Raw genomic sequence first — 13,620 nt, forward strand, 5'->3', positions numbered from 1 at the left:
AATACTATGATTCGAAAGGATTTACGCCGAAATACCCTATTTAACACCTGTAACTGAAGAATCATAAAAAAACTTCGACATGATAATTTCCCTTGTAGGAAGGGGAATAAGGCGTTGAAAGGTACTGGGTAATTTGGGGACTTGGTGGTGTCAGAATAGTCTGGAAATGGACGATGATTCCAAGAAAGCTGAATAGAATGGTAATTGGCGACATGAATAGTGAAGACCCAGTGGTCGAGTCCGTTGGACTACAGTGATCTAACAAATTATTCCAACAATAAACAGTGAGCTTGAAATTTACACAATATCAATATGGCGGCTGTATGAGTTACCGAACTTCAGCTGGCAAAATATGGAAAGATTTATCTTTATCCCCACCCATAAATTAGATTGCTGCCGTATAGGAGTGAACAGTTCTTCAGCACGATGGCGAAGCCCAAATGACTTAAATTAACTTCTGTCATAATTTATCACCACAACGAACATGCCAAACTACACCATTTAATTGATGTTGGAAAGTACTTTAGCTGCTACAATCAGTTCTACCAGGAGTACCTCCGTGACAGAGTGGTTAGCATGCTGGTGCACCACAATGAGTCAGGAGCCTCTCACCAATGGGGCCTGTGCACACGCTGGATTTCTCTCTGATCGTACGTGGGAAGGTCTGCCAGCAACCTACAGCTATGGGTTTCCAGGTTTCCAGTAATAATACTGGCGGCCGTCGTACAAGTGAAATATTCTTGAGTATTAATCAAAGAAATAAATAAATACTCTTACTTCTAGTGTAAAGCCCGTAGATGACAAGACTGTAAGGAACAGTCATTTAGTATAAGCAGGAGTCGGGATTGAACTCACGTCTATCTTCGAGCTCAGAATTTTCACTTTGTAAAAGGTTCCAACCTTTCTAAAGAGTACCTCGTTCTCTGTGGGTAGGTCATGTTAGTTTTTCAATATCCCAGCCCTGCATTGTCAAAAGCTCTAGACTCTCCTTGCATGACTTCATGGATCAGCAGTTTTTTTTTACATAGCTTACCTGTAACATGACACATTTTCACGACTAGAATCTTAATCTGGGTTAAACGTACATGTGGGCTGTGTTCAATACACACTGTCCTACGTCAACGCTTTCAGAGTTACATTCTCAGCTTTAGGTACGTCTGGTTTACGTGAATGTGTAGTACTGGCCAAAACTAGGTCATTTACTTGACGTTACTCCATGTTTTTTAAGCAGACCCCTAATCTGCATAAATAGTATTGACGACTGGCTACAGGGTAATTTCTTGACAAACTGGAACAGCCTTTTTTAGCGTGAACTATGAGACCACGGAAAAGGAATCATGCGGATCACGTAACAGTCTCGCTAGCGGTACTTGTCTGCCTGTGGCAAGGTAAGTAGCGTTGTACACAAACAGATAATAAGTAACATGAAAGAACTGTGGCAGGATAGGCACAGTTGTCTTCAAATTAACATAACATGTTCATACGTAAGCACCATGCGGATTGACAGAGCTGAGGTAAGATAAGCTGAAATGTACACAAACTGACCATAACCATGGTAATATGTACACAAACTGACAATAACTATGATAACATGTACATACACACTGACCATAACCATGATAACATGTACACACACTGACTACAACCATGATAACATGTACCAAAATGATGGCTTCAAGATTACAAAAGTGTGTCAAGGTATATGTAGGCTACAAATGTACGTGAACTGACAACACAATATTTCACAATGGTAGTACACAGCTGCATAACATTTGAAATGTGAAGTAGGAGCGAAAAGCGGATGAAACTCCTTACAGGGATAACGTCTTCCAGATCCTTGATTATCTTACAGGATTTGCTGAATGCTAAAAGTGTGCAGCGTCCACAGGACGATTGTTAAGCAATCGCATTAGTAACATGAATGGTGCAGTTTTATCACTGCCTAATCTCGCAGTCAGTTCTGCGGGTTACGTCATCGTCGGCCGTACGTTTACCTTGGGGTGTCGCATCACAGGACGTTCGGCTCGCACGAAGTGACAACAAAGCCATGCCTTTATACAACATTATTCAACATTCATCGTCTATACCAAATCTCCCAAACTCACCAGTTAATCTGGAGGGTATCGAATGTTTGTGTGTCTACAGCGATTTGTTTAATCCTCATTGATTAGATTTCTGCTGGTTTCGTTTACAACAGAAAACCTTCACCCATACAACGGCATTTATTCCAGCTCCATTTGTGTCGAGTTTGTCAATCATAGCACCTGGAGATGTCGTGGCCGGTCGTCCGTTTACCTTGGAGTGCAAGATAGCCAGATCGGCAGACAACAAAGATATTCCGCAGTGGTTTTACCGCTATAATCAGACCACATCCGAGATATACTCCTCCCGTTATTGTAATCAATCAATACCAATACACCCGGCAGCACCAGCAGGATTATCAGGGGGTTGTCAACACGTCAATGGAGAAGAGGTTTACACAGTGACGATACAGAACGTAACTAAAGACACGGGTCGGGGCATATGGATATGTCTATATGCAAGCAGGGGAGTCAATGTTTCTCTGGATGTGAAAGGTAAAAAAAGCAGCTGCGCCTTATACTGCATTATGATTTACCAAAAGTAACTACACATTTCAGTCTGAACATAATAATTAATTCATAGGCTCAATACATAGGGTTTAGCCTGATTTCAAATTTGACTCAAGTCAAAAACTGATTTTGTACAGTCAACGTCTACAGTATTATATAAAGCAACGTCGTTTTGTTCTTGAGTGATCGGTAAATTTATGTCAACAAATGTCGCCTAACATATTTCACGTGTCACATGATACAGTAGAACTGTTTTTACCTTTAACGACACAAGAACTCCCCTATTGCTACAAAGTGCATGCAGCTATGTAGAAGTAACGGCTTTGAAGGTAACTGTCATCCACATCCGCTGGTATAAAAGACACCGTTACCGTTACTTTTAAAACAGTAATTTCCCTGCGTATTTGCGAATGGTAGCACAGGTGACTAACTGTCAGTTGGTGACCCCTCCATTTTTACCTGTGTGACCTCAGTCAGTACACCACAGGCCTGTTAAAGGGGTACATACGTGCTCAAGGATCCAGACTCCCATGATTTGCTGTATTTCTAATACATGCTGAGAAGTCAGATGCATCACCTGTCGGTTTTTAGAACGTAATGTATAGTACATTCTATGCATTTGAGGTGATGGTAGCGCTGTTAACTTTGAGGAATACCCCAGATGCAGTGTTTGTAGGTGCTTGTGTGACTTCGGCCAGTGCTCGGGGCACTGCTTAGTACCATAACTGATCACTGGTTTATTTTATATTTATCTGATTGTTGTTTAACGCCTTCATTGAGACTATGACTTCTCTAATATATGACAATACGAAGGATAGACTGGTCATGTGACATGTTATATTATTGGTAGAAATATGGCGCCTTCTGCATTATGCATTGGTTAATCATGGTTGATCCAAAAAATAAAGTCAGAAAGCATGGGGACAGCAGGTATTGTATAAATGAGCACCGAGTTCTTTTAGTACCATTTCTATTGTGGTTTATTTTCCTGGACTCCACGATGAATTTTCCAAAATATTTCCTTCACGTTGCTCTTAGAACATGATTTTGTGTACGTACATCTGTTTGCAGTAATGGTCACTCTGGTAACTCTGACGAACCCTCCTGATGTAGTGTTAGCCGGTAAACCCTCCAACTTTACCTGTGTGACCTCAGCCAGTAAGCCCCAGGCCTGCATAATGGCGTACATACGGAGTTCTGGTAATGTCCGGGAGCTAGATCCGCGTGCCTGTAACCAGGACACCAGCTCGGTACAGATCACAAGCCGGACCCTTACTTTTACAGCCAGCGCGAAGGAGAACGGAGCTGAGCTGTACTGTAACGCCTCCAACAGTGTGACGGATCCCCCTGTACGCTCACATGTCTACGCAGTCAGTGTACAATGTGAGTAACTTACGGTAACGTTTAATTTACCTGCATGATATTTTTTGTGCGGTAAGGTAACGAAGATGATAATGTACACACAAGGAAAAGTATTCCGAACTATAGCAAAGCAAACTACACAGCATAAAAGAGACCCGGCTTTTTAAAACTGTTTCTAGACTTCATGCCAGATTTAACTTCAAGCCAAGTCTTCAATTTTACACTAAGCCCAAAAATAATTGCGTAACAGTGTATTAAATATAAACTTCATGTAAATCTGCTGCTGTCATACTTGGGCAGTGGACAACAGCATTTTCCGCCGAATTTGGCTAAAGTCTTAATTAAAAAATATGACTTAATACTAGTACTAGCTAAAACACCTTCGAACAACTAAGCCCTGCTCGTTTGTAGCAAGCAGGCATGGTGTCCTACTAGTCTCAAAATCAGTCCCTAAACTTCGGTAATTTTATAACATGTGGATCAAATGTCTGCTTTTGTTGGTACATTAGGGCCTGGTTGTGTGCTAACAATTGGCCCATCGGCAGGAGAAAAAACACCACGCCTACTCCTCCTATAAAATCTCTTCACATTATTTTGTTCAACTTTAAAAGAGAAAAAAGTAGTGTAAATACTTTACAAAGACAAATCCAATAGATATTCAAAAAGTGACTACAAAAAAGTAACTGCTGTGGATTTATAAATGCTTACTTGACAGCGAAAAACAAAAGCCGATGTTGTTCCTTTGTACCAGCCTGTTTTTTGGATGTACTACACACTTGGCTATAAATTTACAGTCAGGCAATAGTTTTGACGACACAAAATTGCTTTCTAATCAAACAACCAGCAAACTTTACTGTTACAATCCACCATAACAATATAATAACATTATAACAATATTCTATATCAATTTTGTTGCTCTTGTCTTGGGCCAATTATTTCGTCAAATTGCAGTTTTGGTTACAATGACACAGCTGACTGACAAATGAGTGTCCTGCTCATATTGATACTTTAATTTAAAACAATCTTATACACATAAAATACATACCACTGCCCCACTATATAACCAGGGCTTGGGTAACTGATCGTGGGAAGAAATGGTAATACAGCTTCCCATCAGCAACGATTCGCACATTCCCTAATCTTCCAGTCTCAACCCAAGGAACTTCTCACTCATGGTCGTGGGTTTCAACCGGACTCTGTCTGGTTTCCTCCCACCATAATGCTGACCGCCGTAGTATAAATGAAATATTCTTGGGTTAGGTGTAAAACACTAAATCAAACAAATAAATACATCCATTCACAATATACATTTTACTGGAGCATTTCACGCACATGCCTCCACTTGGTCTTATCTCTCCATCATAGCTATTTTTATTAAGCTTCCTGATACGTCAAAATTATTTGATGACATGAACATTATTCTGACAAGAGCTCAGAATCAATGGCATTTGTTCTCTCATCAGATCCCCCACAAAATGGCGTCCACTTGACAGGCTATGTTAACAACGCAGGCGTGGAATCTGGAGAAACTTTGACGTTAACTTGTCAGGTGGGAAAGGGGAACCCCCTCCCAACTCTCGCCTGGTCCTCAGGGTGTGATCAGACAAACAAAGTCCCTGGTAACGATGGAAGTCAGCAGATTAGTATCAGTATAACAGTCAGACCGTCCCTGAACCAGAAGACGTGTGTGTGTAAGGGGAGTCAGAACGGGTCGTTGTCAAGATGGACGGAGCAGAAGAGCATAACATTCAATGTATTGTGTGAGATTTTCGAGGAGGTTGTTTATATCATATGCTATAAACAATTAAATAAAATCAGCAAATACATCATATATTTCCCCATGGAGTTCAACTTTACCGTGATAACAAACTGAGACATAATTTTCGTGTTTTGCTATTCTGTTTGTATATATCAAAAGTCTAAAGACTTAAGTCAAAAATTTAAACACAGCTAAAATTAAAACACTTTGTTCTAGAAAGTTTTGTACACTGATTCTTTACTTGCAAACCAATGTGCCAAGCAGAATGTTTGAGCTTTTTCTGTTCTGAGTTTGCCTCCTACCTATTTCCAACTGATGACTTCGCTCTTTAAGTTGCTTGATGAAAACAACCTCTGGCCTTGACTTGCACGTTAAACCTGGTATAGGGTATAACGTGAATACAGCATATCCCTACCAACGCATGCACCACTCTCTATGCTGGCTTTAAATCATTGCCATCACTTGACAAGTTTGTCTTTTCCACCCTGTACAACACGCATGGCCTTGTTCAGGTGCAGCCTCAGCTTGCATTAACGTAATTTTCATGTCCTCATGCGTATCTATAATCAACAGTTATCCCCGAAAAAAATTGCATAATAATGATTTCGTTCGAACTAAATATTTGCATATGTTCAGAAAACAATAAGAAGTGGCACATTTTTGGTGACATAACTGTTGGTATTAACACCGTGATTTTAGCGTTCCTACAGATTTTTCAACAACATTGTCAAGAGGTGGTCGTGACGTAATGCGATGTTAGAAAACTGAGCGATCTGAGAGTAAGACTATTAGACATGACAATACTCGAAGGCGAATTCGGTTTAAGAAATCTCCAAAGCCTTTTTTGCGCATTTAAATGCCTACATTAAAACTCTGCATTTGTTTAGATCAGAATACATGAATACTCATTCCACTATGAAGGGATTTCGTTAATTCTGTTCTAAGTAAACACCTTCCAAGTAACTTCCAGCAAGTATTGTACTTTATTGTAGCATTATGTACCGTACAACTGATCTGTTACAGTCGGACCTGACAGTGCACAGCTCTGGGCAGATTCCGGACAATCCGGTAACACAGTCACCGTCACAGAAAACAGCACAGTGACATTTGCATGTAACATGAGTGAGTCCAATCCCGCTGCCGTCCTATCCTGGTACAACAACAGCAGTCCTGTATCAGCAGGAGAGATATTAGAAGTGAGCTCGCACCGAGGTTCCAACCACGGATACCTGACCACACAACAGTATACAGTGAGGGTTGATCGATATCAGGATGGTGATGTCATCAGATGTCAGGCTCAGAGACCTGGTAATGGAGACAGTAAACGTGTATCATCCATCCTCACACTGGATGTCAAGTGTAAGCTGTTCAGATTTCATCACAAACAGATTCAGTGGAATTAGTTCCTTTCTTTGTGGTTTAAATACTCTGGTTTATAGATAGGCCTTTCAGTGAAACGTTTGAGCTTTGCTTATTGAAGCGTATGTATTTTATCTGTTTCGTCTTTTACCATAAAGTAGTAAATGCCGAACGGTAATCAGCTTTTGTAACTTTTGTTTATGCTTAGCCAATACTTTTACTATTCAGACGCTCCAGTAATATTTTGTAACGCTAGTCACGTAACAGTGGTCGAGGGTCAGCAGGTGAAGATCTCCTGTGACGTCATTTCCAAACTTGAGGTGTCTATTCTGTGGGTTAAAAATGGCCGGCCAGTCGACGACGCTCCCATTAACAACTTCCGTGGTCCAACCAGGCATGACGTCACAGTGGCCACCATTGAGTTTGGTCACGCGGATAAGTCGCTGTCCGGGATATATCGGATCGAGGCTAGGAATAGTGTGGGCTCATTTGGTATAGAAGTGTCTGTCACAGTGATAGGTAAGTGCATAAAATGGTCCGACTTGTCGAATTCGACCACACAAATGAGAATGGAAGAGGCTGAGAGGCGGTGCGAGTTATCGAAATCTACAAATATTATGACCCGTTTTTTAAATTAAATCGACTATCGTTGAAATCGAGGGTACGGCAAATCGTATTGTTGCCCACACGGCCTTGTACGTAAACATTTTAACTACTTTTCTAATGTGTCAAGGAGACTATTCATTTACCAGATATTTTTGTCAAAGATGGATTAGCGCAAATCCAATGGAATTTTGGCAATTCTTTTCGACGAGCCTATAAAGCTACCTTTTACTAAATATCCGCTTCGTCTCTACATGGGTTATTGTTTAAAATAATTGGCAAAATTTATAATGCGGGTCACTTTTAACTGATATTTAGCTTTGTAAATGGCACAGGTAGGAGTCTGAAATTCTTTGAAAGACGCTATTTTGAGCTAATCTTGGAAAGTAGAGAAAAGATGGATTTCCTGACAAAAAAAATTAATCTTGTAATTTAGACTGACATGACTAAATACGCACAAGCGCGGTTTCGTCCATGTTGACCAATTCCGTGGATTTTTTTCAGATGGCCAGTACATTCCAAGAAAAATAATTGTAAAATCCTGCTCCAACAACCAAGCTACTCTATTCTGGGCTTCTGGCGTTGACGATTCTCTGGTGGAATACTATAAGCTGGAGTACAAAGGAAATGGAGACGGTTGGAAAGAAGAACTCGTTCAAAATCCGGGAAAGTTCAACCTTGTGGAGACCACCTTGTCTGTTGTATGGCCTGGAGTGTTCTACCAGTTCAGACTTCAGCCTGTCTCCGACACTGTCTTGCTGGAATACGCTACAGCCAACTGCACCGTATTAAGTAAGACACAGGCCAAATACTTGCTAACATCATAACGTTACAACATGATAACACCATAAGTGCATATAGTTAACGCTTTAACATATATACTTTCTACCAAGGGGCCTTCGTGGCCTAGTGGTTAGTGTGGTATTGCAGCATAATCACCAATGCGGTCGCTGTGAGTTAAAATCCAGTTTATGCTGGCTTCTCTTCGGCTTTATATACCTGAGAACATCTTTCAGCCACCTGAGGATGGTCTTGAACTTCCTTCGTTCTCTGTCCGGTTTCCTCCAACCATAATGCTGACCGGCGTTGTATAAATGAAACGTCCGTTAAGTGCGGCATAAAAATATCAATCAAATGAGGACATAAATATCATTCTTTAGCATTTATGAAGACGTATAGGGTTAGCAGTTTCGCTGCAGTATAGGCCTATGATATGTTATGGCAGATTTGGCCCAGATGTCTTTCCAAGTTCAAAAATTTGTTGTCATCGCCTGCCGACTGTAGAACTACAACAGCATGCTCAATTTGAAAGTTACAAACTACTTTTAACGATAGTTTGTGCTTGTCAGTCACAGGTTTTATGTGAAAATTTTCTTCAAGTTACTTATACCATTTCTTTCTACTAAAATGTAAAGCCGTATTGTCATCATCAAATTTTTTTGTACAGCTTATCACAACTGTGCCAAAAAGAGATGAATGAATGAATGAATGCGGTTTCATATACGTCAACTGGCTTTGCCATGCACCACCTATATTCTTCTGTTTTAGGTTCACAGGCAGGCCTCAGTAAATCCGCCATGTTAGGTGTGGGGTTTGTGGCTGGTATCGCTCTCGTGACTCTCGGGGTTGTCATGGTGACGTGCTGGCTTCTCCGTAGAGGACGATTAACATGGCGCAAAGGTTAGCAATTTCACCAATCACAGTCGTCTGTGTTTATGACGTCGTGTAATGAATGTTCACAGTGTGCAACCATTTGAATTATTTATTGGGGACTTCAAATGTACAAAAAATGATAACGAAATAAAATAATGATGTTTTATTCCAATTTATGGAACTATCTAACAGCTATGTATCCGTACAGATTTTAATTGTCAGAGATTGAATGTCATACATTCGAGCAGTTTCTAAACATTGCTTTTGTATTGCAAACTTATCTTCACCATTCCAACGTTTTGTTTTATTCATATCTTTGTTGTTTTAGAACTGCAAGAGTCAGACAAGCCGACTGCAGACCAAGACACAAGGTACGAGTACGAATAAATTACATGAAATTATTGGTACTCAGGATCGATACTCAACAAAGCAAATATATGAAAGCATTTTTTCTCATGTGTTTAAATTGTTTAGTTATTCAAACAATCTCTTATTTTGCACAAAGTTCTATATCAAAATAAATACACTTTGGATTATGTACAAAGACATCATAAACTCATCAATGACGAACAGTGAAGTAGGGAGGCCTGTGATCAAACCGGGATCCTGTCATACCAAAGACTTGCTTGGCGCTCAGCTCTAATGCGTTAGAGCAAGGAAACATGACTGGTTGGCGCGGTGTCAGTATGATGGGACTGGGTGGGGTGTCATGTCTGGCGTCTTTGACATGATGCTTTAGTGGCGGCAGCCCTTTGGCGGCATGGAATCGCCCTGTCACAAGACGACGGAGTATGTGTACACACACCTAATCACCCCTCCTTGTCAAATCACTACAAATTGTTTAGTACGGCGTTAAACCAAAAACATACATACGCACATATCATGGACAATTCAGTCACAAAATATCCTTTTGTTGCAAATATTTAATATTTCTCAGGCATAAATGGCAGAACGACATTTGGGGAATCAGGTAATTTATCCACACATTACCCGATTCGTTGCCGGCTAACGTCTTTTTACACACCAAAACCTTGCTTCAAGCTATTAGGCAGGTGACATTTTGATCAAAGGCACTGACCAAATTCAACCCGCGGTGACTGGTTTCCGAATTCAGATGATAGCTGAATGCTGGAATATATGTATACACGTACTAATAAACTTTATACAAAAATGCTGATATTTACATAAATACAGCCGTAAGCAGACCAAGAACAAACGCTAAAAGGTATTAGATTCCGTTTCACAGCTATATGTATAGCAGATTGCAGCATTATATAAATGGTGTGATTAAACCGACCAGAACCCAGGGGAAACTCCATAGCATCCGCAGATTACTGGCAGATATTCCCACATACCATCAGAGGACGGTAGCATGAGCTGGAGTTGAACTCAGACCGACAAATTAAACTTATTACATATTTACATTACAGCATGCAGAGAGTTGCTGAAGACATCGAACAACCTGAACCTCCTCCACTTGGTAAACTCATTTTAACTTAATTTCTTGGGTTAAAATTTTACTTTAAACAAATTAAGACGCGTGACAGTTGATTGAGTAAATCTCAACTTCAACAGATACAATCGCCATTATTTCAAATACTCGCCAGCTGTAAGATATTGTCTTGACGTAAATGTTCTTTGTGCTGTGAGGTGCTTACGGTTATTTACCATCCAAAATATTAGGAGCACGTGTTATAACACCTTATATTATGCATATGTGATACAGTTTATTCATAATGTCAGATTTACTGTTTTCTAAGCTGTATGTATTAGAATCCCCAGAGATGGTAAAAAACATGTAGACAATTTTTTACAGATTGTGTAGCAGATTGTAGTGAAGAATGTTTTAGAAGATTGGCAATTCCTCCATCTTTGATTTACCTAACTAAAGGTGTTCTTTTTTTCCTCTGTAGGTCATTATGAAGAACTGGATACTTCACCCAGCTCAGGTATGCTCTACTATGGGAGAGTTTAGTATTGTCAGATATTTTCACATTAAGCCATACAGTAGCTCTAGCTTGATGTCTAGTGCGGTCTAATCATTGTTCTTTTATAAGCCAGGAGGTATATGTCGAGTTGGCCTATGCCTGGACAAGGGTTGTTAAGCCACAAGGTATGTCGAGTAGACCTATGCCTGCACAAGGCTCAGCAAACCAGAAAGTATGTCGGATAGGTCTATCCCGAAAAAAGGGCCATTAAGTCAAAAGGTAAGACGGGGTCTCCGTGGCTCACTTGGTTAGCGCGCTAACGCAGCGTAATGATCTATGGGCCTCTCACCAATGCGGTCGCTGTGAGTTCAAGCCCAGCTTATGCTGGCTTCCTCTCCGGCGGTACGTGGAAAGGTTTGTCAGCAAACTGCGGATGGTCGTGGGTTTCCCCCGGGCTCTTCCCGGTTTACACCCACCATAATGCCGTCCGCCGTCGTCTGAGTGAAATATATTCTCGAGTACGGCGTAAAACAACAATCAAATAAATAAATCAAATAAATCAAAAGGTATGTCGGGTGGGTGTATTCCTGAAAAAGGGTCATTAGACCATGAGGTATGCCTAAAAACGTGCCACTAAGCCATAAGGTACGTTGGGTAGGTTTCTGCCTGAACAAGGGTCATTAAACCAGACGGTATGTTCGGTAGGCATAGGCGGGGCCAGTGTCATCAACCCATAAATTACGTCGGGTAGACCTGTGCCTGAAAACGTGCCTCTATTACACCAGAAAGAACATCATAAGTTTAAACCCGACCAGCATCCATTTCATGAGACACAAGTAAACCTTCTTCTGCACGCAGTTAAACACAAAAAGAGCCTTTATACATGAAAAAGGTCTGCTATCAACTGAAGTGTCTGACATCAGTGTAGAAGATGGCAATTGTGAAATCTCTTGTAACAGTGGTTAAGTTTTAGAAATTCATACTGATTATCTTCACCATGGAAATTATTTTGTATTGGTCCCAAATTTTATTCTCAGCTTGGCCTTGGATGTTGACAGATATGACACAAATGCTGAGTACTGACTTTGTCTGTACTGGTTGTGGTTGTGTTCTTAGCTTTAGAGGAGCTTTGCACCCTCTGAGTGCCGTCTAATTTCATACAATATACTCTATTTGCCTGAGTTTCTAGAGGCTTGATTTCCTCATTAGACATTACAGTACGTTGTTCAGCGGCATGGAGGCTGTACTACCCAACTAGCATTTCATGACTAAAACTGTAATAATTAGTGTTTATTGTGTATTTTTAATAAACATTTTCCTTTCTTCGCTAGGTCCACATTACGAAGACCTATCCAGGAATGTGTCGTCGTCAAGGCCCTCTAACTCGAGAGTTTACGAGAATACCGACGTCATGTGAAACCAGTATAAACATATATCGCAGAAAAGCCATATTTCAACGGCTGGAAACCAGGACATTACATGCTGAAATCTTCGGATGTAGAGTCTTTTTGTGAATTCATTTGGAGTGCGTGCGAGAGTAAGTGACTCTAAAGGTACAAATCAAGACATTACTCAACTCTTCCTTCTTCACGTAGCTTCTTCCAAAGTGCCTGCTGGAGTAAGGTACCACAGGTACAACCATCAACAGTCATATGTAGACGAGGAGTCACGACTTGTGTATACACATATTTTGTCTTCTTGTGGCAGGGCCAGTCAGTGTCCCCAAAATGCTGCCACCACTGAATTATCATGCCGAAGACACCACCCAGCGCAGTCACATTATACTGACCAGGCAAACCAGTGTCCTTCCTCTAACCTCTAATCAGTGCTGAGCGCTAAGCGATGCAGCAGCAAGTACAATTTTTAATGTCTTTAGTATGACACGATCCGCGTTTGGTCTTGGGGTCTCTCGACTTCGAAGTGGACGTTCTTACCATAAGACCACAAGAACTGTCCTCTTCAGTTGTAAAATCTTTGCGTGACATAGCACGTTCGTTCACCAGCGATGTGGTTATCTAACACTATATGGTAAATGGACGACCGTCCACCACATCACCTGGTGTTGAGACAGACTGGCTTTATTCAAGCAACAATTGGAGGAGTAAACCCTTATAAATATAAACGACATCGATTTTGTTCTGATTTTTAATCTGGTTTTGATATACTTCGTATAATTAATCAGAGCGGTGCATAATATTAATTTTCTAGAATAAAAAAATTTCTAGTATAAAGAATAATAATCAGAAGTGAATAATATAGTAGTAAAAATAATAATAAGAAGAAATGCAACTAGAATGGATCTGCGAATAGCAGATCCTAGGCCGGGATCCCGGATCGGATCGATGACGTTTTCCCCTTCATGTTT

At 40.6% G+C, this 13,620-nt stretch overlaps 2 protein-coding genes and 1 long non-coding RNA gene across 3 annotated transcripts in view; all 3 read left to right on the forward strand.

Annotated features, from left to right (window-relative positions):
* LOC135462686 (nephrin-like) overlaps nt 1-9,714 on the forward strand; it is a 39,335-nt gene extending 29,621 nt beyond the window's left edge. The window contains exons 3-8 of the mRNA XM_064739913.1: nt 5,417-5,713; nt 6,736-7,071; nt 7,300-7,590; nt 8,179-8,466; nt 9,223-9,354; nt 9,656-9,714. Of these exons, the coding sequence (XP_064595983.1) occupies nt 5,417-5,713; nt 6,736-7,071; nt 7,300-7,590; nt 8,179-8,466; nt 9,223-9,354; nt 9,656-9,714 (1,403 nt within the window). The remainder of the gene's footprint in view (nt 1-5,416; nt 5,714-6,735; nt 7,072-7,299; nt 7,591-8,178; nt 8,467-9,222; nt 9,355-9,655) is intronic.
* On the forward strand, nt 1,177-3,982 carry LOC135482304 (uncharacterized). Its single transcript, XM_064762220.1, has 3 exons — nt 1,177-1,388; nt 2,232-2,576; nt 3,663-3,982. The coding sequence occupies exons 1-3, from the start codon at nt 1,316-1,318 to the stop codon at nt 3,980-3,982; spliced, it is 738 nt and encodes a 245-aa protein (XP_064618290.1). The 5' UTR covers nt 1,177-1,315.
* Nucleotides 9,715-10,755: 1,041 nt separating the features above from the next.
* LOC135471133 (uncharacterized) lies at nt 10,756-12,720 on the forward strand. The gene is made up of 3 exons (XR_010444411.1): nt 10,756-10,807; nt 11,241-11,276; nt 12,587-12,720. It is a non-coding gene; the product is annotated as an uncharacterized LOC135471133 (long non-coding RNA).
* Nucleotides 12,721-13,620: the final 900 nt, after the last annotated feature.

The sequence above is a fragment of the Liolophura sinensis genome, chromosome 1 (genome assembly GCF_032854445.1).
Source record: "Liolophura sinensis isolate JHLJ2023 chromosome 1, CUHK_Ljap_v2, whole genome shotgun sequence".
NCBI classification, from domain to species: Eukaryota; Metazoa; Mollusca; class Polyplacophora; order Chitonida; family Chitonidae; genus Liolophura; species Liolophura sinensis.